Genomic DNA, 25,923 nt, shown 5'->3' on the forward strand with positions numbered 1-25,923 from the left:
ATACCCCAAATGGGCGCATACATTATGCATGGGTGTGGGAAGTTGCTTTGTTGCAGTGCGTTTAGGCTTAGGTTTACCCGCCAAAACTCGGCTGGCGGTCCTCGAGCTCTCGAGGTGGTGATAGAAAACAGAAACAAAGAATCCATCCGTGGATGGGTGAGCCACGATCAAACGACGAGAAATAGTGAAGTTTGGCGTTGGTCCTGTCAGTGAGTGAGTGAGTGACACTCGCCTTGTCTCACTCTAATACCGAAGCAATTCGATTAAAAAGCTTCGTAAATGCTATTACACGGTACGAGCCGGAGAACTCACGTTCCTTCCAGTGAGCACTCACGCCGCATACCGTTCGGGTAACTCAGTGTGTGCAGTGGAGTATTGCTAGGCGACGAACTCGACAGCGTCACGTGAGTTAAGGCGTTCTTTACGCACAATGGAATATTATTTTTTGGCTTTAAAATTGTAAAAAGATTTTAATAGTAAAAATTCTGAATTAAATTTATTCTAAAATCAATAAAAGATTGCTTAAATTTATTGCAATCAAATTCAGAATAATTCTATTAAGTAGGGTGTAGCCAGCTTGAAATCTTTTAAACCACGTCGATGTTGATTTGAAAAATTCAAGCTTTCGTCTTCCATCAATTTTAATCCCCGTTAAATGTCAACAAAATCACTCCCGCTCGAGGATGATTTATAGAAACAGTTTTGGTTTCCGCCTTTATCCCGATTCTTCTTCACCGTGTAGCTTTCCCGCTGCGACGAAAGCATGAATGAACGCGCTTTTCTTCGCGCGCGTCAACCGGCATCTTCGTAATTGTTCCTCGTGTCCTCCGTGTCCTCCGCAGGCCGTACTCCCCGCAGTATGCTCGGTAACTCGAGTGAGTGTTGTGCAGGCAGACCCGATGGACCGAACCAGGCGGCGGGCCCAAACACGCCCAGACGTCCTTCGCATCTACCCTGCTGTTCGTTCGGTACGGTCGGTTTCGGTTTCATTTTCGCGCGCGGCACACCACTGCGCTCGTTTGCTTAGAGGAACTCGGCCGTTTTGCCGTCTGTGTCGTGTGTCGGTACGCTGAAACACACCACAGATTTTCAGATCGTTCAGTCTGGTGTGAAAAATCACCTGCAATGGTTTAGTTGCCGTTAGTGTGTTTATCGAGCGTACGGAACACGAATCAAGTGAGTTTTTCCGTCTCGGATCCGGAAGCGAATAGTTTTTGCCAGTGCCAGGAACTCAATGACTTTGCCAATTTCGGGAGTTGGTCGAGGTTGCCGAACTATCCCGTAGTTTGATAGGTTTTTTTTGTTCAAGGGGAGGGGAGAAAAACGGAAGGAAATGCAGTGGAAAACTAGGTCTCTAGGGTGCCCATCCCATCTCACGCTCTGCGTATGTGCGGACCGTGCGAGATAATGTCCGTGATTACGGGTCCGAACGGTTGACCACAATTAGGAGGTGTTGTTGTGCTCACGGAAAACGGGGTCAACGAGGCATTCCCATCTAACATAGCACCAGGAAAAGGCGAAGTAAGAAAAGGGTTGGAAAAGTAAATTGGACGCCCCAAAAACGCAACACGTCCCAAGTGAAGCGAGTGCTGTGTGCGAGTGTCGCGTGTGTCTCGTGCTTTTCGAGAGTTTTCGCCTTATCAGATCAAATATTAATTGCTGTACGATATTGTAACTTTTCCCAGGCAGTTTGTGTGTGTGTGTTTGTTGTGAAGAAAGGCCAATTATAATTAACAACAGAAAATAATAATTCATCCGGATGTAGCCGATGCCGATGCCGATCACGGCGTGTGTCGCGTTTTTATTGCCTTTCTGGTCGTTAACGTGGGTTCTTTCTGCCTTTTTTTCCTTTTAGAACAACGTGTGTGCGTGTGTCTGATAGAAGTGAGAGTGGGTAGACTGGGAGGCAATGTAAATTACATAATGAAGCAGTGTTAACGGTGCGAGGTGTTTGTGATCGTGTACTGCGAGTGTTAAGGGTAGCATTGAACACAGTTCGCCACAGGGGACCCACACACAGAGGGCGAGAGACTCGCCGTATCAGCCAAGCGCCAAGCACATCAAGCCAAACAGAACGATGGATAAGGATTTAACGACCGCTCAAAGGTAATTTTTAACGACGATCAATCGATTGTTATTAACAAACAACAACAGAAAAAAAAACGTTAAATTTTCTCAACATCAAACACACGGAAGCCTGCAGCCGTCATCGCGTCATCGTGGCCGTTTTGGGCAATCAGCAGTCGGCGGCCATAAAAACGGTTACGAAACGTGGCGGTTGGGTGTGCTTTTTATCGATTGCGTCGTTTATTTGCGTTTAATTTTCAAAACAGCATAAACACGGCACACGAACGGTGCTGTACGGTGCTTTTATTTGCACCGATGCGAGCTTCTCGTCGGCCGGGTGTATTAAATAAAGTTCGTACACTGGGAGTTCTTTCTACCTTTAAACATTTACACCACCCGATCGGTTATTTCATTTTTCGTACTGACAATTGAGTTTTACAAATGACACGGGCAAAAAGGTTTCTCACCTCGCCAGAAAGAGGCTTTTGCCATGCGAGTGTGCTAAATAGTAGCAGCATTAGGGGCCACAAAAGTACATTTGCTAATTGCTAAATTTGCAGGTTGAACGATAATGTGGGTCATTAGGATACGGTGCCGTCGTCTATCCCTGGTTTCGTTGCCGACGTCGAACACACGTCTGTTTATTGTCACCGAGCCGAAGCGAACTAACGAGGTGGTTTGGTCCCGTATCAATTGTAACCGTTTTTGCTGGCACATTTGCAATTAGAAATGGGGGTTTTTCTGGGTGTGGTGGACCTAATTCGAGGGGAGAGAAGCTAGCAGAGAGCGGTTATTAATTGTGTGCTTGCAGATAACCTGTCCCTTTGTGTGACACTGCTGTCTAAGGGTGACACACTCTCTCTCTCTCTCCCTGCCTGGGGCTGGCCTTCTTAAAGGGGATGTTTAGATGGGAAAATTATTACAACAGTAGCTTGATTGCCCTTATCATTACTGTTGCTGCAAGAAGTTGCGAAATTATTTATTTTAAAAGTTTGAAGCTGGCGAGAAGAAAACTTTCCTTCGTACTCCTAAGATAATATTCGATGCTTCTTCTGTATCGCTTATGGTGTTCATCTTGCTCTTCGTGGAAAATTTATCTCGGCCCAAAAAATGGAAAATAAAAGCCATAGACCAAAACAGAAATCGACGGATGTCTATTTGGTACGATTGAAAAGCTTAAAACAGTTCGCCGAAATTTGGGGCTGGCAAATTCATCCCCTCACCCTCCCCCCCCCCCCCCCCCCCCTACTTACCTTCATCCATCCCCATTGTTCACTGTTCGGTAACTTTTGCCGAGTGGCGAGAATTGGTACGCCGTTTGCTCTTATGAGTACCGGAGTGCAGCGTTCGATATTAAATGTTCGACAAAGTAAAGAATACCAAACTTCCCCTTCCCTCTCCCCCCTTCACTCTCCTCCCCGCGATCCATTGCTTCTATCCCTTGTTGGGTGTGTGCTGATTTTGCTACCCCAGGCGCACAGAATACGCACCAATCGTTTTTACTGCACGATAAATTGTTTTCCGAGTAATGTGCGTACAAATGGTTGTCTGTTGTTTGGAGGAAGGCGAGTTGGGAAGCTGGGCGAGTTGGGAAACCTGGAGTGCTCTGAGGAGGAGAGGAAAAGTTTTATCTCCACAGCGCACCAGATATTGCAGAATCCAAGTGGTAGTCGGTAGATAGGTAGGAAGGTAGAGTATCCCATATCCCAAAGTCGTCTAACCTCTCGCTGTACGCCTTACGTGCACGTTACGGCACAACCCCGTGTAAATGAAACAATTCATCCGTGGAGGCCCAACAACGCACACGCGTTCTTCGCTGCGTTTGCTGGAATTTACCTTTTTCTGCCACGGGTTTTGTTGTTGTCGTCGTTGGTCGTCACAGGCTTGTGGTGGACTCATACCATATCTCATGGCAACGGAAACAGATTTATGACCCCTACAAGCCACATACACATACAGAGGTTTACACATAGCTGTATAGCTGGAAGGACGAAAGAGTCTGAGCCGAAATGAAAGATGTTCATCACAGAGAGAGCTTACCTGGAAGGAGCAAAACCCAGCCCCGTTTCGAAATTCAACCCGAATCACCAACCCTTCCCTGCGTGCGCCCCTGTTTGAGTATAAATGAAACGTAATCAAATATGGACGCGTAGATTTCCGAGACACGTGTCTCCACATATGCTGCTGACCACAAAAGGTGAGAGAGATGATAAGACTGTGCGGCGGTGGTGGTAAAGGTGGTTTGTGGTTACTTATGTAGCTCGAAGAAGGAAGGATGAAGAAAGGCCCCCCAAAGTTTTACCGGGCACGTAAAACAGTTTGATGTGAACAAAGACATATGGGTTAACGGCGCGGGTAGGATGTGTCTGTATGTGCATAAGACCGACCCCGAGACCCCAGGAGAGATCAAATAAACCATCTTTATGAAGTGTGCTTAAAGATATTGAATCAACAAGAAAAGGATTTTCGGGACACGGGGTATGTGGGAATCGAACAGCTGTCTGTCGGTGCGAGGAACAATCACTCTGCCCATCACGCTATTCCGATCGATATAAGCAGCACAGCTAAGCGCCACTACAAATGACCACAAGAGCTCGTGAAATGGAAAATAATGATAATTATCCTTATCTAATCACATCACACCACTATCTTAATCCTTAATACGCTGTCATTAAGGTAGATCTGAAATCAAAATCCAACAAATGACATAAGTTATTAGACGGGCGACAGTCTTTGAGCGGCACACAAAGAAAAAACACAGTCGTTAAGGTAACCTTATTTATGATTATGAGCCCAACCGCCGGCTGGGGATTATTAAAACTTGCCACCGGGAAGTCATCGGATGCGGAAAATAGGCATCGTCTCCCGTTACCTTCACCAAATGAATCCCATTGCTGTCAAACAGGCCAGCAATGAGATAATCGCAGTAAAGCGGACCTCGTTGGCACGAACTTTTTCCTACAGCTAATCTCGGTGCTTAAAAGGTGGTGGTGGTGGTGCGGAGGTTCGGCGGACGGTTTTGGGGCAGAATATGGCAGATGGCATTCCGCCGCTGTACAGATGCGTCAGATAAGACCGACATCGTCGACATGTATTCAGATGTCAGTAAAACTTCACCATTTCCCTGTTACGAGTCGAGGCCCGGTGAAGCGTACCGCGTCCTGGTTGACGAGTTCTGCACGGTTAAGGACTTTGGGGGTGGAATGGATGAACGAAACGAGAAGAAAACAAACTCTACTGGAATTCTAGCGAGAGAATAATCCTGTTCCCTAGTGCCACCACTATACGGCGAATGGAGGACACAACTGGTCGCATGTGAACTCATGTCGAGTAGTACTTCTGCTGGTGCAAGTGTGAGTGAGGGGTGTCGGCGCGGGGTGGAACTGAGAGGATGGGACGTGAGAGATACAAAAACACGGTGGGTGTTGTTTTTAGCTGCCATCAGGAACAACGATCTGGGCGGCCGTATGTGTGATATAGGCGGAACCCCCGACATCGATTCCTGGGACGGTGTGTGTACTATTCTGCTGTTCGAGCCCATTACATGTCACTGTACGTTGACGTGACTTGTTCACGTGCGAATGATTCTAATGACTAGAACAGGAGTAAACAAGGACCAAAAAGTGGAGGACGAATGTGGGAAAAAAGAAACGCTCCACCTCAATGATTCCGATGGATGCGTTCCGGGAAGTCAGTATGGACAGGTTAGGGCGAAAGGTCTCAGCTGGCTTCCAGTGTGTTATCGTTCCTTCAGCGTGCCGCTTCGACAGTTGACGGTTGACCGGCGAAATCACACCGATAAGAACCATCCGACCGTGGTTCGTTCGATGCGCTCGTGTGAAAACGAATTCCCCCCGGGTAACGGGAGATCGTAAGTCGTCTCATTACTTTCAATATTCAATATGGCCGCGTACGAGAAATCTGCGCATAATAGTGAAGACTCTAAATTGCATTCTAAATAACGCTATAAACAAACTTCCATCTCTAGCACTCGCTATGCGTGCTTGCGCCCACAACAAGACGTTCCTGGCGAGCAATCCTGGCAAAGACGTTTCCATGACTTTGTGGAGCGCTATAAACATGCCAAGAACAGGCAGGAAGCGCAGGAAACAATAACAGTCGGAATGATGCCTTCGGGGTATTTCGAAGCCCAGGGAGGATGTATTCCTGGAGGCAGAAGAATATTCCACGGATAAACAGCCACTGCCCGGCAGTGTTCCAGATGGTCCGGTGGACATCAAACAGGGCTCTAGAATGCTCACTCACTCACTCACTGCTTGAGCATGGTTCGACATCGGTTTCGGCAAATACTCTTGCCATCTTACCAGTGTCGCGGAAGGAACAGTGGTTCAGGTTTCCGGTTCTGTCGTCGAAAATCTCTGCTCAAGCCACTGCGGATGGACGATGAAGTTCACCGCACGCCGCCTTGGACGTGGGCTGGAATGTTTCAATTTGCTTCGTGCAGTCGTCTCCTGCCGGTATTCGAAGGAAAAGCGAACGAGCACACACACACACATTGTAGGCTTCCACGGTGTACGGTGGAAATTTATTCACAACGGGCAGTGGCACAAAATAATCGGGACGGGAAACTGGAAGATGGCGCTGCGGACAGTGGTGGTGTTGTCGTATCGTCGGGACGTGTTTGTTGATTGTTTGACTGGGTGTGTTCGCTTGTCGGTCGATGGAGACGCCCGATACTCGATCGTCAGCCGGTTGGCGATAATGGCTTGGGCAAAGCGGTGGGAAGTCAATCGATACCAGCGTTCATTTTGAATACGTACCAAGAAAGTTATGTACTTTACCGGGGACGTTGATCGCCCGAAGGTAACCGAAGGAGGAATGCAATATGCTAAAGGTTACAGGTCGGTTGAACAATTTATTTTAACAAGTTTAATTGTTTGTTGTTGCGCTTCCCGCAACAAGCTGCTTGTTAGAGGAATCATTTTACATTATAACACATCCTGGTTGGATTGGGCGGCCTTCTTTCATTACACGTGACGGTTAAATATTCCGGGAAAAATTAAATTCCAACGAAAACTGTTTTTTTTTTGCTCCGATTCCAGTGGATTAATGTCGTTTCGTGGAAATTTCATTTTAAATTAACAAGACGACACGAATGTCACGTGTCTTTAATTACGTTCATCACCAGGGCACACATAGACAAGGGTTTGTTCGAATTTTCCACCCAGCACGCCGACACACGCCACTGAAATAGAGAAAATGTTGGGCCGAGGAAGGTTTCTTAGCAAACCCCGACCCGAAACCCCATCATCGAACAAAGGAGTGCCTCGAGGCGAACTCCCTCCGATCGAACTGTACACAATAAATCGAACGGTAGCGTAGGCTTGACGAGTGCTTTACATCGCCCGGTTTTTGAGCCTACCCACGCCTGGCGGTTGCTGTTGTGCTGGAAGTAGGTCAAGAGTGGTGTCTTATCGAACTGAAACACCCGAAAGGTTAACCGAAGCAAAAAGGTTCTTCGGGCCGGTCTTATGCACAGGTTGTCCACACGGTAAGCGAAGCGAATGGCTGTTACAAGAATCAGCCGATACAGAATGTGGTCCAGCGAGTGATGCTGCTTTGTCTATGATTCGCTTGACCGAGTCTTGCCCACAGAGAGCCACTCTTTGCTCTGGTCTGTTTTGTCTGTTGCGACGTCATTATTACGCACATTGAAGCAAACCCGAGTTAGAGCGATAATCCATGCCATAAACCTTACTTCGCTCGCTCAGAACCGGTCTAGAATGTCGCATTCGCACAGTCTAAGAGCTGCTATAAAGTGATATAAATAGTGCGCTAGCGAGGATTAAAGTTTGTAAATTATTCCACCCGCCAACATTCACATAAGCCCGTCGGCTTTTGATGGGGCCAATAAACTGTCCTTTCCTGGGGTTTTTTTTCCACCCCCAAAAACACACCACGATGTTCGTTTGGTTTTACTTTTTCGCCGGGAAAAAATGTGTCCGAATTTGAGCCGCAGCCACGCACCGTTTGATGGAGTTGTAACCTATGGAGTTTAATTTACGAGCGACCAAGCCATCGGATGTTACAATCACTCGAGGCAGAACGGTTCCCATCCCAAAACAAAACGCAAAAATAGCACAAAAGTTATGTGTTTTTCGGAGGAGGGTGGCTTATGTCCGAATTTTATCACTGTTTTGAGCCACTTTTAATGGTTTATTGAAGGGCAAGCAGAGCCTGTGGTGGTTTGTCCGTACGTCGAATGATGTTTAGACTTTTCTCCACCATCATGGGTAGTTGTTAAAATAAAAAAAGCTTATTAAAAATATTCTTCATATTAAACTTAATTAAAAACCTCTTTGTTCCATTCCGCGCTATGTGTAAGCGGGAACAGTTTTCGCACATGCTACACTCCAATTATAACTTTTTAAACGGTTTCTTCCTTCCGGTGCCGGTGCAAAGCAATTTTTTTTGCTCAAAGTTCTTAACGCCCTCAACCCGCGCGTTATTGTATCGGGGTGACTTTCTGTCGACCCTCCGTATTGAGCTCGGAAAAATGGGATTCATTCTGATCCGCGGCAACCATAAAAACGGCTCCCATTGAAATGAATAGCGAAAAATCCATCAACTTCTTTTGCAACTTGTTGACGATTTTGTGGTTTCATCGCGCGAAGGTAAACCGTGCCACCAGCCAGCACTTGCTTTTGACGCGAAAAACTTATTCAAAGCCGTAAGGCGCGTTTGGTGATATTACATTTTTCTTCGCTCGACGCTTCTAGCGCACTGCTCGCGTCACCCGCTTTAAAGTGACCTGCTTCTTTTGCCGGCAATCGCAGCACGGCGCACTGAATGGTGAGGATCTAATAAAAAGACGGGGGGGACGTCGCTTTCGGGATAAGGATTCCTTTGGCGAGCTGGCTCTAGTTAACTATGAAGGGTATCCAATTGAATCGGGCGGAATTAAATTAAATCGAGCCTTTGCTGCCATCATGTTCAACGATAGGGATACTGCTTGTGACGGTTGTATCTGGGTGGTTTTATTCTTTTTGCCATCGCGAGTGGTCTGGGGATCTTTTGTAGAAAATTGGCCACATTAAATTGAACGCATTACGGCTGATGGAGTGCAGTGAGCTGGAACATTTCAAGGCTTAGCTAAATTAGGTCCCAATAAAGGCAGGCTTCCAGCACGAGTGGAGCTTTGGAGTTGAAGATTGATGAGAGACTATATAAAATATTTAGAGCACAGAAACAGATGTGATAAGGCACGCTTTTAGCAGCTCTTATTGTCGTCTAGGAAAAAAAACTCAATTCTTTAAAAGCATAATGGAAACGAAATGCAGCACGTAGTAATAATCTGCTGCTATGGTTATCTTGTGCTGTAAGGTGCTTAGAATACAGATGACATTCCTCTCGGGTAAAGCCATTCTTGGTGTAGAAAATGACCCGGAGTAGAGTGCATCGGTTGTAAATTTGAAGCTTTCCATTAGCAGTGCACCTAGACGAGCTTTCGTAAGTATTGCACCAGATGACGATGACGATGGTATGCTCGGTGAGGCGAACTAACTGGTTTATTTATTAGTTGCCCTCAGGTGCCTCAGTGCCCGTTTGCCACTGGAACAGGACTCATGAGGGTTGAAGTAACGCATTTAGCTCATTGACTTGAATGTAAATTCGTTAGGGAGTAGCTGCTTTTTTCGCCCTCCACAGAAGCGTATTATAAATATTAAAACTAACCTTAAACATCCCATAAGGTGTGCTACTGGGAGCCGTTACCGTTTGCTCTTGGAATTGTTTGATGGTCTTAGCTCACTTCAATCGCACTCACTTGCTAGCAGACATAATCCTGCTCCGCGTCTCCGGGCAGCATCAACACATTGCCACAATCAGTCAAGCAACGTACGGCGTCCGAAACACGGCTCAAGCAGTACGAGTGCTATAAATCTTTCCCACACGCTCGCACACGTATCTGCACCTGACGGCTGTAACAGATTTGTACTACGCTTTGCACACGTTTCGCTCGGTCTCGGTCCACACTTGACCTTATTCGTTTGCATGCTCCCAAGTGCAATCTGGCTCGAGTGGGTATAGGATGTACCGGCCACAGTACACACACACACACACCAGTGCACTCCATGGTAAAACCAATTGCCAATATATTGAATGTCCGTATCCTTACCAGCGGGTTTCAGCGGCGGTGGTTCGTTCGACGCCCAACTGCAGCCCAATATCGTAACCGGGCGGAGATGAATCGGAAGCGAAGTGGGATAGAAGTGTGTGCAGTGGTTTAGCGCAAAATGGAGAGTAAATGCATTTGCACTGGAATACAGATGAATGCATCAAAGAATATGGCTAATTGTGAGCTAATAGTTTCTTTTGAAATGAGCTGTGAGCTGAGAGTGGAGTTAAGTGGAATTAATGGAGGCGCATGGTAGTTTGTAGAACTGTTTGACATTAGCTGTTCTGCGTGATCAGTGAAAGCTGGTTTTGATTGCGAGTGAAGATGGATTAAAATATTGAATGTTAATAAAGATTAAAATCTCATTTAAAAGGGTGCTAAAGAAGATGTTTATTTGTATTCATTTATTTATTAATTACTACGCACAGATGCCGAAAATGTTTATTTGTAATAAAATATATGTTTTTGCTCTAAAATTCTCAGAATATTTCATATGAATTGAGTGCTTTATGCTTAATAACATACTCTCGGCTTAATTTATTAGTTTGATCCATCAGCCTCTCCACCTCCGTGAGCTGCAACATACTACGCAAGGTTTAATTAATATTCTTCGCAGCCTTGTTTACGCCCGCCAATCACATCACATCCGTCCAATGAAGCGTTAAACAACGCGTTAATAAGCTTTTGTTTGGAAACCTCCGGGCTTGGAAAGCAAAAATGTGTCCACGGCACACAATCTACACCGTTCCGGGTTGCTGACCATGGCATTGGAGCGGTGTTTCCCTGGGTTGACAAAAGATTGTGACCGTGGACGTTGTGCTCGTCGGTTCATTTTCCGGTGCGTCCTAGTGTGACGATTTGTATTATCATTTCGTTTGTTTACGAAAACTCGGGACTCGGGGTGGGATGGGAACATCCCGGTGTTGTGCAGAAGCACAAGAAGCGGGAGAATGTGTCGTGTTAGTTTCATGTACCTCATCACGCCTTAACGATGGCTGCCACGCCGGGGATGCTTGAGCTCGGAATTCTCCATGGCATAAATGGGCGATTCGTGCCTCCGATGTAGGTCAGTGTGAAGTTGTGGCAGAACGATGGCAAAAAATCGATTCCTGATGCCTGATGCCGTTCCCGTTTCACCCTGTTGGGATAGTCGTTTGCCTATTTGCTCTTCTTTGCATAACTAAGGCAAGTTGTGGTGGGATCTGTGGATTGTAATGCTCATTCGAAAGAGAGAAAATTGTATGATTTTAATGACACACGCACAAGAAGGAAAATTAATCGACTGCTTGTATTTAGGATTTTTCAACCGAAAGCTCGTCTCGTAAATTTAATGAACTTTCGCTTCACGTTTAATTGCATCCAAGAACGGTATTGACATTTTCCATGATGGTTTTTTTTTGCTTTTCCGGGATCAATTGGAAACGGATCGATCCACCCCTTTTCCGGAAGAAATTTATATCTTTTCCACAGTGTGCCGTTCGTGATGTGGTGTGGAAAAGCTTATATGTTTGCAGCTCATTTTCACCGAATGCTTCGTTCCATCATCAATCATTGTGCCACGAAGGGGCGAAGCAGTAGCAAGGGATAGCGGTGCTGCTCCAATGTTTCGTCGTACTGTTGAACAATTTCAACAGCCTGGTTCACCCCCATTCCTCTACAAACAATACTTCTACCATTGCACATAATTTTGCAACAATGGCTGCTAAGCCGTAATGTACAAATTGTTGCATTTTCTCAATGCTGCTTAAATAGAAACTTGTGGAATGTTTACCGTCGCTCGTGGTAGATTGCAATGCGTCTGTGCGCCGGTAGACGTGTGTATTTATTTTATCCAACCTCGACCTAGTGCTTAAATTAACATGTTCTGTTTACTGAGCGTGTGTGTGTGTGATGCGTCTGCAAGCTGCTTTGTACGTTGCTGTGGCTGGAACTTTGGGTGGTTATTTAATGGTAGTAATCGACCACAGCACTCGCTTCCAGTGCCAGATGGAAGTGGCAGCACCAGTAGCAGCAGCAGCAGCATCATGCATAGGGAATGAGTTTTTGTTCTCCATAAAGTTAGCCACCAAATTGATTTCATTATGCAAACTAAAAGTCTGCACTGGGGACTTTTGGGGTAGGTTCCGTTGTTTATCGACTGGCGAAAGTTTTTGGTGATGAAATGAAATTTTATAATTACTTCTCATACGTATTTGATGTTTGCTTTAGATAGGAACATATTGTAATAGCAATTTGGAGCGTATGGGTAGATTTAATTTTATATCATTTTGTTCAATGACCTCTCAAAAAGCGGAAACGGAGCTCTTCCTTTTAAACGATTTATTGCGTAATGTTTTGTAAGCAAAGGCTAGACCGGCTCACTACCCGCATCCCTAGACTCCCTGGAGAACCGGAGACAGGGTAGATTTATGACCTCGGCAAGGCATATCCATTATGTCCGACATCGAAGTACCATCACACATTGTGCGTCTGATCGCATCAGGCAAAATGTGTTTAATGTGGTGTTTGTAGGATATTCCGAGTGCCCGAATATGGGCCCTGGCTCTCGTCGGTTCGTTCATCTAAAGACATCTGGAGCACGTGTAGCTACGAGAAAAAGAGACTTCCACGAGCGGCACACACAGGGATGATATGTCTGACTGTGTCGACTGTGTCTAGCAAAGAGAGTAATTCCCAATCCCCTGTTCGCCTTCCCCACCATCCCTTGCTCATCCCCGAAGCATGATAATCCGATACCCAAAACCCATCGTTCGTTATGATCCTGGGCCTATCATTTATCTGTAAACAAGACACGATCTCGCCAGGGTGGTTATGCGATGTTTTCGCATCTGCCTCGCACACACTAACTCGGTGGCGGATGGATAGACCGAGATTGTAGCGTGAGTTAGCCTTTTGATGTGTTCGACCATAGTTGTGGTGTCGGTGCCGGTGGTCGGTGCAATTTACCAGCCGTTTGGGGTTCGAGTAACACCGACCAAATCATTTCCAATCAATTGGCACTTTATCATGACGGGAGGGGCTGGTCGGTGGTGTCGATTGTACGTTGTGGTAAGCCGGGAAACGGAATGATGCTTTACGACACGAAATGCAATTCCGATTGATGATTATATCGATTCGGTCGGTGCAGCTGTTTAGGGTTGTTACACTTAATCTGTTACGCAAGTACGATACGGCAAGGGGTGTGTGAGCTTCCATGGTTTATTTACATTTGATTTAATCTTGGGATGAGGAAAGAGACGAACGACGGGATGGATTCAAATTTTGTGCATAATGCAGCTTAATAAGGATTTATTTTATTACGGGACGGTGCTCTATTCGGCGTTTCGGATGTTCTTTTGTGATGTTTCCATATGTAGCTAAAAAGGTTTTATAGCTCAATGGCATCAAATGTACGATGCTTGGTTTAGTGGACTGAAAAAGTGTGCCAGCCGCATCGCATGAAGCATTTTTTTGTTGGGAAGGTTGATGGAGGCGCCTGGTTGCTCATGGATTGAAAGTAAATAAAAGGAGGATTAAATTTTTATTTCAGGTGATTATCGTAAAACTAATTCTATTAAAAATATCGTTAATGTTCTTTTGATAGGGAAATTTGATTTTAATCCATAAAGTGAAATACCATACGAAGTAATTAGAAATTGTTAGTCAAAATAAAAACGAAATATGCTCGGTCTTCATTGACCCTTTAAATTTCTTTTCTGGTGGTTCATGGTGCTGTGAGAAAATGAGTTATGAATGGTAAAGATCACAGTTTAAATTTATAAAATAATAAAAATAATGTTTCGAAAATTGAGCGATTTTTTCAGAAATAAGGATGGTTTCAGAAGCGTTAAATATGGTCTTCTTCTTATCGAACTCAATAAGTAAATTTGTTTTATATCATTTTTGTCCTTTTTTGTTTTCTAAAATCGCTTTAATAAAGTGTTGAAATATTTACTTGCAAATTGAATTATCATAGCTTTATTTAAATTTTTGCTTTAAAAGCTCATGCTAAGAGTAGTTCCATCTCGATTACTATGCAAAACAACACGTGGAGCTCACGCGCACGATAATCCTTGAATAATACCAAAGCAATGAAAACCCCCATGCAAGTATCCGCATGAAAGTGAAAGTGTTTTCTTTCCCTTTATTTAAATTCATATTCGCTTAAATGGCGTATTATCCGAGGTGGAAAGATAAGTGGCGGATGTAGCTTCCATATCGTTTTGGTTCATCGCAGGCTGCCGAGAGTACCTGTGCGACCCGTTTCAAGCGTGGCACGATAACGAGAAACTGATTGTATGGCAGTACGACTAGAGAGGACTGAAGCAAAAGAAAGTTTTCTTCCTGGGGCATGAAGTGTTTTTGGGGCAAAATTGTTTGATGAAGAAATTTCACTCGCCAAAAGTGTGCCGGCGTCTTCTCACCAGTGGCAGGCACGTGCCCCTGGCCTGTAGACAGGTATTAAAATAGAGCGTTACGGAAATAATGCTCACAATCTCAGCTCCCGGTGGGCATACGCATTGTTATGATAGTGAAATGTTTCCACACCGACCACTGACTTAAGCTCGAGCACGAAGAAACGAGCACGGACCACCAAATTTTAAGGACGGCGTCTATGCATGCATTCGCATCATGATGGAAGAAAGCGCTGAAACCTCAAGAAAAGCGGTGAAGAAGTTGAAAATGTTTGGGTGAAGAAACTCATCGTCCCACCGACACCACACGATCGATTGGTTCGTTAGCAACGGTTGCAAGTCTTGCCGGCCACAGCTGAACCGTTTTTCTCAAGCACTATTTGTCAGCTGGGGGTGGTTTTTTGGGTTGCGGGATCCTCTTAGAACAGATTACGGTGAGCAGCCGGAAAGTTGCAGTATCAGCAGCTAGTGATCGTTTGCCCTCTCCCAACCAAGCGTCCTTTCTCTTTAGCCCTGTATATGCAGCGAATGCTAAAATGAAGCGAATAGAATCACGTTCAGCATAAAGGCAATGTTATTTCCGACCGTTGTAGAACACTCGCTTCCGTGTGCAGATTGGTACGAAGCGATGGTGGCCGTTTGGAGATGGGATTAATTTTGTTCTCAGCACCCACACAATGGCGCAGCATTTCGTACCGGTCCGTGAAAAGGGTGCAAATTTAGCAGAGTACGCTTCATTTGCTCATTATGCGATGGCTTTTGCGTTTCTATTGCCTTTGGAGTGCAGGTGTCTGTCTGGCTTTGTGCTTTATGTGTGAGAGTGTTTTTTAACTCACTTCCTAGAATACAAATTACACGGTTAGCTACGAGGTTTGAAGTCTTGCCCATGGCAGCAGTTATGTAACTGCAGTTTCGCTACAGTGAGCACAAGTTTTGCATAGCAGGACGCTAGGTTATGCAATTTATTACACCAGCAGTCACAAGATAATCGCAATACAGGATTTATACATCGAACGGGGTGAAAAAGAGGGGGAGGGGGAGTGGGAGGAGGAGAGGAACAGCAGGAGGTACGTTTTGATTTCCTGTCCCCGTCTTCCCGGAAGCAGAATGCGGATTGTCCGTGTTGACCCGAAAATGGTACGTGACGAGAATAAGGTAAGCAACGCAGGAACCCAACCTCTTCGGTCGGAGGAATTGAAAAGTTTGACGATGCTTCCGGCACAATGGCAGAGCGTGAAATAGAGGTGGGTGAGAGAAACATTTTTCGGCCCCACAAAGATGGGTTGGGAAAGTTTTGCAGAGCTTTAAAATTATGACTGAGGAAGGTTATCGGTAGATTGATTATGACGTCTCGAAGTTAAATCGTTGTCAGGTGGTTTGGGTCTTAGGGGCGTAGAGAGCTGGATCGAATGGATTGAAATGTGAGTAAAATCCGCTCATTATAATGTATTGAACATCATTTCAAAACGATCTACCGCAGCAGCTGAAAAGAGCTATCTACGAGCGGAGATGAAATTTAATATCACAGCAGAAACCCTTGAGAGGATGTGGTTCGTTTACTTTCTAGAAATTGGTTGGTAAATAGTTCTCCCCGCCGTATTCAAAGTTAATTACATGAGAAACTAAATTTTATCCTTAAATACGCTTAATAGATCAGAAAAAAAAACATTTAAAGGGCCAATAGCATACTCTTAGGCGTTTTGCAAAATATATTGCATACTTTCAGGGGTTCAAAATTTATAATTTTTGTCTGTAAGCAATTTTGATGCGAAAAATCTAGAAAATCTATCCATCTTTGTAGTCTCAACGGGGGGGGGGGGGGGGGGGGAAACCTTACTATGGCAGCCAAAAAAGCAGTTCCGAACCGATCTCTTCTTTTGCTCGGGAACTTTAGATCAAAGAGCTACGATACGGGTGGTAAAGGCATGGAAGGTGGTAAAGGGGAAGCTAGAAAGCTAATCTACACACAAACACCGGAGCTGACGCGCCGGCATACCGATGGACATAACTCAGTGTGTTGCGAGCGAAGCGTACGTGCGTGTGTGTGTGTGTGTGTGTGTGCTCACCCACGGGCTGTTTATTTAGCAACTCCGGCAGTACCTTTGCCGTGTCTCACCTGTACGAAAAAGTAAACCGGCGACAATCTGTAGGGACTATCTGTTATTTCAGGAAATTATAATCTACCCTACGGGGAGTGCAGTAGACTTGTTTTCGGGAGGAAGTTGTTTTGGTGAGCTGCTCTGTACACCGAGCGAGCAGTTTATTGTCGGTTGGAGTACACCAATAAAACGAGCAAGAAAAATATTTGCTAAAGTTGAATAAATTATCACACACTTTATATTAACACAAGAAGTATTTAAGCCTCAAATTTTAAGTGGCTCCGAGAACCACAACAAAAGGGCACTCACCTCAAGCATCCTTCGAAGCGACTTCATCCAGTAACTCATGAGTGACTTTCTGTGTTGTGCAACATTACACCATGCGACACATGGGCCCTTTGGAATACTCTTCGAAAGCTTTCCCGAACCACCCTGTAAAAGCTTTCCGGAGTGGTTTATCCGTTCTGTGTTAGCTTTTTGACTGTTGCTCAACACGTGAGCGGCGTGATGCGTTTTCCAGTAACTTTGTCGCATCAGCATTTATTTTTCGGTTGCGGTAAGTGTGTGTGTGTGTCTGTGCGTTACGTTAACGTTACTACCTTATGATGCTCTCTTTCACACCGCCACGCACAGCTTCGGTACGCGTGTGTACCGTTGTTGATGTTGTGTCTGTCGCCTCACGCTGTCGACCAAAGGAGAGAGATGCGCGTCACTTCACGTGATTCTGGAGCACAATTTTGGGTTGGCTGGCGTAAGATATTGCCGCATGGCGAGACGTGTTGTTCCATCTGTGGGCTCCGGTAACCCCAGAGCAGCATCGCATCACCGTAGCAGGATGGCATTCGCGTTCGATCGGTACACGGTAACGGTTGTGTTGCGAGCAGGCAGCAGTACGGTTCTGTTCTGCTACCCGGAAATGTGTTTTCAATAGAAGAAACACCACGTGTGTCTGTGTGTGGTGGTGGTGTTCCGCCAGTGAGAAAAAAAAAAACCCGAGTAGTGTCAGAGTTGTGTTTTCCGTTCCACACAGTTCCACACTATTATTTGGATCCTCGCAGGATCGTAACGGGTGCCACGGTATTACTTTGCTTTCCGTTTCCACAGCTGTTGCTCCGATCCGGAACACGCTGGCCGGGTTTGAAGTCGTTTTTGTTTTAATTTAATTTATTCCCTTTTTCCGGTTGATTGCAAGTATTCGTGGTCTCTCTTGCTCTGTGCATGTGAGGTAGCGTGGTTTACTTTTTTTGTACAATAAAAAACCTTCCGCTTTAACTTTGTAAACCACGTGGTATAAAAACAAAACGCTTCGAAAGGGGAATAAAAACCAGTTCACCAGGATCTCGTGCAGCTCGCGCGCCCGTGTCTATTGTGAGGACTGGTTTATGGTTATTACTTTTGTGTTGCCGCGCGCATTTTTATGCGATTTTCCTCGTGTCTGTTTGTGTGTGTGTGTGTCTGGTGTTCACACAGGAGAAGGATGCTGTACACCGTTTTGATACAAACGCCGTGGTGTTCGTCCATCCGATTAGTGACCACATGCTAACCTTATAATCGTGATTTATGGTGTTGCTTTAAGAGCCCAGAGCCCAGAGCGCGGTGGAACGTTGTGTTCTGGACTTTCTTCTTGCCAGGTGTGCACGAGAGTTCATCAACACACCATAAAACCGAGCGATGGTGGCACGGGTTGTGGAAAGGGTTGTGTAATGTGCCCGGTGTGTACGTGCAGGAAACCATCTGATGCAGAAGCGAATTGGTGATTGAGTAGCAGCCGCAGCTAATTGCAATGCACGCTTGCCTGTCGTACGGGCCCGTCAACAGTCAGCATTCGTTGATTCCCCGACCATTTCCACCGCAATGAACCAGGAAATCCTGTGGTGCAGAAACAAGGGCGCATTATGGTGCACCGGGAGCGTTCGAGCAGGGGTTGAAGGGTTGGGAAAGCGTTGTTGAGTGAAGTGAGGAACGGAGATCAACAAAAACAGTGAATCACGTGAGACTCGGGTTTTGAAAGTTTTGAATGCTTGCTTTCTCTCTCGGAAGTATTATTTTCTGATTATTTTAATCACAGTTTTTGGTGCAATATTGGAATGATTTTGTAGCTCACGAAGCAGTGAAACTTTCTGTGTGTTTGTGTTGCATTGGACAATCATTGTGGGTGGCCACGTGAGCCAGCTAGCGTTCCTAGAGTAGACATCCACCATTCGCTATTGAACAATGGAGAGCGGTGAACCGAGCGCTCCCTCGCTACTGTCACCCGTGTCGGGCACATCGCCAAACGCCGGAAGTTATGCAATACGCCCGCCACCGTCCGCTTTGGCCAGCGGCAGTACGGCCTTCCCACAACCTGTTGCGGTCACGACGGTGACGGCAGCCAGCAACAATCCTCCTAATGGCCCGGCTGGTCCGGGCCAGCAAAGTTCACTGTCACCCCGTCGGCGGGCCCGATTGCAGCGCTCGGAGCGCCTCCAGTCCGACCACTCCCAATCGTCCCCGTCCTACTCGTCCTGGGAGGCGCTGATACGGGACAGCTTCGGTCAGATCGTTTGGCCCATCCGCATCACCAGCTGGGAGATGGTGCAGAGCGATCGGGCGGCCGGTGGGACGGGACCCGGTGGTACGGTGGGGGCTGGGGGTGGGTTTATGGCCGGGGGTCGTAATGCTTCGTACCATGCGCCCGATTACGTTGCAGCCAGGTAAGTTTCAAGCCATGAAGCAACACCGGCAGGAGTTAAGTAGCCATCGGGGAGCGTGGGTAAACGGGGCAAATAAACTTCCAACTGGTACCAGCCCGGGAAAATATGAAAATCTTGTATAGAAAATGAGTTGGTAGCAGAGAAAAAAAAACACAGGCACAAAAACAAGTTAACAGGTCTGAAAGCAGAACTGAAGGGGCTAGAGGAAAAACGCTACTTGGCTCGAGATCCTCATCAAAGCGGATGGGAAAATATGCTGTTTTTTCCTGCTGATGCGAGAAAGCGATCGTTTCTAACTGGTTTCGCTTTTCAGTTTTCCATCTGACTAGCTGTAAATGAAGGGAGCGAGAGAGAGAGAGAGAGAGAGAGAGAGAGAGAGAGAGAGAGAGACACTTTCATTCAACTCTAAAGCGGTCCACCTTGGGATGCGGTTTTCGCAAATGGTGGAAGATTCATTTTCCCAGCATGAAGGCAGTTATCGTTTCATCTTCGTGGTCTCACCCAAGGCCCAACATTTTGGTGATTGCATAATGGAATTATGGCGCAAAAACACCTGTAACAATTAAATCCCGTGGAGAAAGGCGACGGTTTTGCCTTAAACTGTTGAAGTTTGACCCCGAGGGCGTAGCTTCAGTTTTGGGAGGATTTTTTTTGCTAGCTGCTCCGTGTCATCCATTTTATCGCGATTTTCTTAAGTTGTTTTGCGATGTTTTTTTAGCTTAAGGTATATGGAGTCTGTAGGTGACAAGCATTGTTCTGAACGGGACTGCTTGCGATCTGATAACTAAGAGGCAGATTTGGAGGGAAAAAAACACCTCACAAAGCAGTAATGATACTAATGAGTTCCATTTAAAACGTAAATGCTGCTAGGACGCACAAAAGAAACGACCAGCCAGAAGAAGTTTAAAGAATCGTTAAAATGGTGATCAGTTTTCATTATACTTAGTCCGCTGTGTCTAAATTATTGTGCTTAGTCATTAGTGTACTTTTCGCTTTGGTTTTCTTGTTCTGTAAAGAAAAGCTTTAACTTCTTCTTAAAATGATGTTTATTTGTATTTCATACTTAAGAAAGACAGCAGCAGTAGCAACTTGCACATAAACTAGGCATAATATTGATTGGATGAGCCACTTGTGTCCCACACACACACACACACTCACGAACCTCTCGTCACGCAGATATGAGTAAAGTTTAAAGTTGTGGAGTAAAGAAAAACCCACCGCCCCAGTCTCCACCCACCCCCAGGAAAAACACGCCCAATTATAACTTTGTCAGTTAGTCGGCGGGCACTTTGAATGAGCAGCTTGCGTACGTTCAATTACATCAGCGCGACGTGGAGGATTGTTAAATCGACGGTAAACACGTCGGTCCCAGCGGCCAAGTGCGGAGACTGTTGCTTTTATTGTGCCCGAAATGAATTGGTAATAATGATGGGGGGGAGGGGGGCGAGGATCGGGTGGATGCTACCTATTCAACCGAAGCCTCAACTTCCCGAAGAGTTGGCAGTGTGAAGATGTTTGATGTTACTTTTTCTTCTGTCGCCCTTAGTCACTGCTAAATGTCACACACTCGAGCTGTGTGCGGTGCGAGTTAGGCGAAGCCCCTTCTTGGTTGAAATAATATTTAAGGCACCGCCACCACCACCTGGCATTCCACCAGCATCACCATCACCCGCAAAAACTGGCAACGATAACGAACGATTCGGCCGGGAATGCCAGAACCAGTGTGCCATAAACCACCGGCAAGCAACAAATGCAATAAAGTACCGAGCGCCCTGTACATACTTGCATGGTTTTTGGGAATTTTTGGCATGTTTTCCGCCCCGGGGTATTTTGCTGGTGTGTGTGTGTGTGTGCGTGTGCGTGAAGAAACGGCCAGCCCGAGGCAACCGGCAACCGGTTTGATATGGTTGATGTGAGCAGCCAAGATGGATGGTTTCCTGAACGTTACGCTTGCAATATATGTATTATTGGTGGAAGAATTATGATCGCGCGTAAAATGTGATTCGGATAGTTGAAATGCTTTGTATGAGTCGTTTTTGAAGGGAAGTTTGGCATTCAATATGGATGTGTTTAATGGGGGCGCTTTGTGCGGTAGAAGGCATGATGGTGGTTGTAATAATTTTATTTAAGAAAGAAAAAAGGCATTAGCTTCACGACTTTCTAATAATGATTGATTCATTTGTTACAGATAATTACATATAGAACCTGGATCATTTTTTTTTCGACCCAATTCCCGTTAATACAAGCCCACATCCAATTGCACTCTTAATGATATTGATTCGCTTCACTGAACCGCAGTCGAACGAAGCGAGAGTCACCATCGCCCCTCTGCTATGGTCAATATTTTCTCAGCTGTGCTAACGAGCCCGTGCGTACGGTGATGTTGTTTATCGCTACCTTAGCTATATTTCGATCGCCGATAAACGTATCGGGCAACGATCGGTGAAGGCGATTGCTGCCGACCATAATTGGGCTACGGCGTACCAGGCGTCTCCATGGAGAAAGGCATGAGCCTACGAGGTACCAAGCGTCTCCATGGATCGGCCGGTATTGCCGGTGAAGATCCTTGGCGGTAAAAGTTTTGGAAAGTAGTAAAACAACATTAGTTGTTTTAAAGGCAGAGAGAGAGAGAGAGAGAGAGTCGTTTGGATGTTTTTCTGAGCAAATATCATCTCGGTTGCTCGACGATCGGATCGGGAAACATTTTAATGATGCTATCTTAGTAATAGGGAAGTGGCTACTTTGACGTATAATTTCGTACAAACATTGCCTTATGTGTTATTATAATACAATCAGGCTACTATCCAAATGCATCACGTAAGAAATAAAACAAAGAAAACGTTAGAGCTTCCCACAATGATTGGCATAATGTGAAGGACTTTCTTTCTGGTCTGTTTCTTGCAGGGCATTGTTCCAATCACAAAGCCGTTGCAGAGTGACGCATGCCACCATCACTCATGTCGTTGAGGATAACAATCATTGCTCTTTTTTTCAGCGCTTTCTTTGTCATTCTTTGCCGCATAAAAGGGTTCACCGATGAACGAATCATCATCAGGAATAGCAGCATTTAAAAAAAATCGTTGTTCAATGTGCAAACAAAAGCATTATTCTATTTGACAGGTCATCGCAAAGGAAAATGCGCCAAAAAAACAGGTCAACAGATATCACAACCAGCAAAAAGGGTTAAAAAAGACAAACATATAGGTTTTCGCTATGTTGAAAATCAACCTTTCCTCACACAAAACACAAAAGGGCTTGTGCGTGTTCCGGCACCTCTTGCTGATCTAATTATTCGCGTCACGGATACGGGTAGGATAAATATTTAATTTCCGACGCGTTACATCTATCCGGTTACGGTTCGTTGCAGCCCGTTGCGTCGGGCCGAAATCCGTGTCTAATTACAAGACAAATATAGTCAAGGCTGGCAGCAATCGGTTTGGCAGCACCAGCACACTGACGAGATCTTCAGTGCTACCTGGTAAGGATGGCATCAACAGGGAGTTAAGGTGATAAGCTATGACACTTCCAGTTTGATGGCGTATCAAGTAACATTGCAATAAATGTCCTGAATATTACATGCGAGCAGATTGCTTTGTCCAAATATGTCTACGCTCTATAATGGGTGACCATTTGCAGATCTGGACTGATTTTGTTTCTCGCCCTGTTTGTTGTCAGCTGTACTTTAAGCGGAATCGTTACCGCCACGATTCCTCCAACTTCAAAGCTTTGCATGCGCCGTCAAGTTGCTCGTGATAATGCTCGGATGTTTGATGGAAGGTACCTTTTTTCCTTATGCTCGATGCTTCATCCTGTCTGGTGTGCGGAGCACAATGATTGAAAGAACGTGAAGCAGTTCCGTTTACCATTCATCTACCGACCTTGACATGGCGTGGCGTGTACCGAGCCAACACAATGACACGAGACAATAACGGCTGTAGAATCGTTACTGTAATGCTGTGGTATGTTTTGAGTTTTCTTTGATGTGAGAGCAGGAAACAGGAGTTGAACAAGACAGTACCAGTACTGTTAGTTAAAGAGTTACACCGTTGGAAAGTCTAATGTTACAAAACTGTTTGTTCAAAGTACCTTAAAATTGTTTGTAAAAATTTCAAAACCAAAAAGTTTACTCAATTCATCACAAGCTAAAAAGGAAGTAGCGTCCCTTAAGGATTGGGAAAAGTTGGAAACTTCTTCATCCATCACACAGCAACATTATTTTCCCTTCAGATGCTTTACTCCACGTCAGCTGATGGATGTAACCATTTGAACAGTCATACACGCGCGCACTAGAACAGTGTGGTCGGAGGATTAACGAGGCACGCCTGTGATGGGTGTCCATTGTCAACAGAGCCGGGCGTGTGTACAGAAGCTGCCACAGCTCTTTCGAGAATTCCAAGAAAATGCCTACATAGTTGTACTGCTTTTTTTCTTCTATGTGTTGCCGTACTCTACGGAATCAACTTGTCGAGCTGGACGCATCGGAAGAGAACGAGCGATAGAGAAAAAAAACTTTTTCCCTGCCATATTGATCTGGTTGTTGAAACTTTGTTGAATGTTTGAAATCACTTTGTTTGGTTTTCTTTCCTCTCTTCGATCCGTTCGCTCTGCACCGTTCGGCTGCGTATTGATTTGTTATGCTGGCTTCGTTTCGTTATTGTAGTCGATTTGTTTTTTCGCAACATGTTTGTTTGCCGTTTGCCAACAGTTTGTGTGACCTGTTATGTCTAGAGCGAGAGAGAGAAAATCCATTCGTACCACATTGTTTTGCTGGTGTTGTACACTTTACAAGTTGTTTTTTTACACTTTCTTTACTGGTGAAAGAGACGCTTCAAATGGTAGCAAATTCACACATATTCACATTCGTTGTGACATAATGAGAAATTTTATGATTCGATGCGTTCCGTCCGTTATCATTACAGGGCAGCAGCATTTTGGTCGGACGGTTCGCTCTTTGCTCGATAGCGTAGCCTTTGATATGCTTCGGCTCGTCCTACCTCCCATACCATTCCATACCTCTCGAGATCCACCCGAACCCGCAAGTACCACTTAAAACAAAGTGTTAATTTTTGATCCTCGAAATTTCTCTTTCGACCGACCGATAAGGGCGTTCCTAGGAAGTTTTGCTCCCAGCCGGGTCTACGCCAGCAGAATGGTTGAGGTTAGATTTAACGGTCCTATTACGACGAATCTTGGTCGGGGGCAGATTTTCCCGACCTGCCGACGGTATGGGCTGTAAATTAGAGCACTATGTTCCGCCCGGATTAGATTCGAATGCCGGGCAAAGGCCGTAAAGCGCTCGTTCGCTTACTGTTTGCGAGGAAAAACCACGCTGCAAGCATACACGTACGGGCCTGTGCACCTCGCTTCACGTACGTTGGTATTGGTAAAGGGCGGGCTTTTGTCGTAACCACCGTAAGGTTCCCGACTGCTGCTCCCAAAACCAGACCAGAGACCCTTGCGAGCAGATGTTACCCATGCGCCATACCTTTTGAGGTTTTTGGGGATGGAACCTTATGGAAAATGTATGCCGCCGCTGCTGCTTTGGAAGAGTGAAGTGGTTGGTTGAACTCGTTGATGGAAATCGTGGAACGGAACACACCGCTACTCTTCTTAGTAGACCGACGGTTTGAGGTCAGTGCGGGCTAGGTGGCAGGATTTTCGCGGCAGTTCTCTTTATGCTTTACGGTGCTGGATGCACGCATCGCTCGCTGTCTGTTGTTTGCACACGTGAAACCCTACATACCGCTGCAGCGCAGGTGCATTCGTGTGGGCTTGCAGGCTTGCAATTACGATACGACCCGTGCGTGCGGGATATGTGAAGCGGGAAAACAGTTACTTAGCTGGTTGTTGGGTGCACCGTGCATCACAGCCTCACTTTTGCCAACGGAAGCTTTAATCAAACTTTATGAGTTAAAAGTTTCCAAAGTGCATTCGAAGAATCGCCGGAAGCTAGATGCTGCTAGGTAAAGTCGCGTAATAAAGATACTCATAATTAATTTACGTGAGAAGCATTAAAAGCATTAAGCTGCGAGAGCTACCGTAGCTTGAGTGAGAAGAATGGCGAGTAGTTTGGGAAAGGTTTCGGTAGAATAGAACTCTCTGCGGGGGGTAGTAGTTGCGCCCGCTACAGAAGGCACGTGTTGGATAAGAAAGTGCACGCCGTTCTTTGTTTACTGAAATTTTGAGTTTTTGAGGGGGGGAGCACTGGTGAAGCTGAGAATTTATTTAAAAAAAGTAATTAAATTTCAATTAATAATTTTATTAAAAGAATAACTCGTTTTCAGTTCTAACTTGGATCATCCGTATAAAGAGAGCGGACTCGAATTGTGAGGAGCAGGTAAAACAATATAGCAAATGAAAGCTTCTACCGCAAAGCATTAGAAAAAAGCTACCAAACCATCAACAGGTGTTCTTATATTGTTATTTATCATAAAGCTCGCTTATCAATCACCAAGTTACTGAATTCCGGGAAATAAAAGTTTTTTCCCAAGGGTTATGTTGAGAACTGAACATGACACGAGCGTGTTCACATA

At 45.5% G+C, this 25,923-nt stretch overlaps 1 protein-coding gene across 5 annotated transcripts in view; it reads left to right on the top strand.

Moving 5' to 3' along the window:
- The first annotated feature begins 1,042 nt into the window (after positions 1-1,042).
- LOC118505347 (GTPase-activating Rap/Ran-GAP domain-like protein 3) overlaps positions 1,043-25,923 on the top strand; it is a 75,264-nt gene continuing 50,383 nt past the window's right edge. The window contains exons 1-2 of one of the 5 annotated variants that reach the window (XM_036041016.1): positions 1,043-1,176; positions 1,856-2,106. In XM_036041016.1, coding sequence (XP_035896909.1) covers positions 2,078-2,106 — 29 coding nt within the window. In that variant the 5' untranslated portion in view covers positions 1,043-1,176; positions 1,856-2,077. Of the gene's footprint in view, positions 1,522-1,855; positions 2,107-17,502; positions 17,775-18,401; positions 19,391-25,923 lie in introns of those variants that run through there. The other 4 variants (XM_036041017.1, XM_036041008.1, XM_036041009.1 and 1 more) reach the window with 4 other exon arrangements.

This window comes from Anopheles stephensi, chromosome 2 (assembly GCF_013141755.1).
Source record: "Anopheles stephensi strain Indian chromosome 2, UCI_ANSTEP_V1.0, whole genome shotgun sequence".
In the NCBI taxonomy this organism is placed as follows: domain Eukaryota; kingdom Metazoa; phylum Arthropoda; class Insecta; order Diptera; family Culicidae; genus Anopheles; species Anopheles stephensi.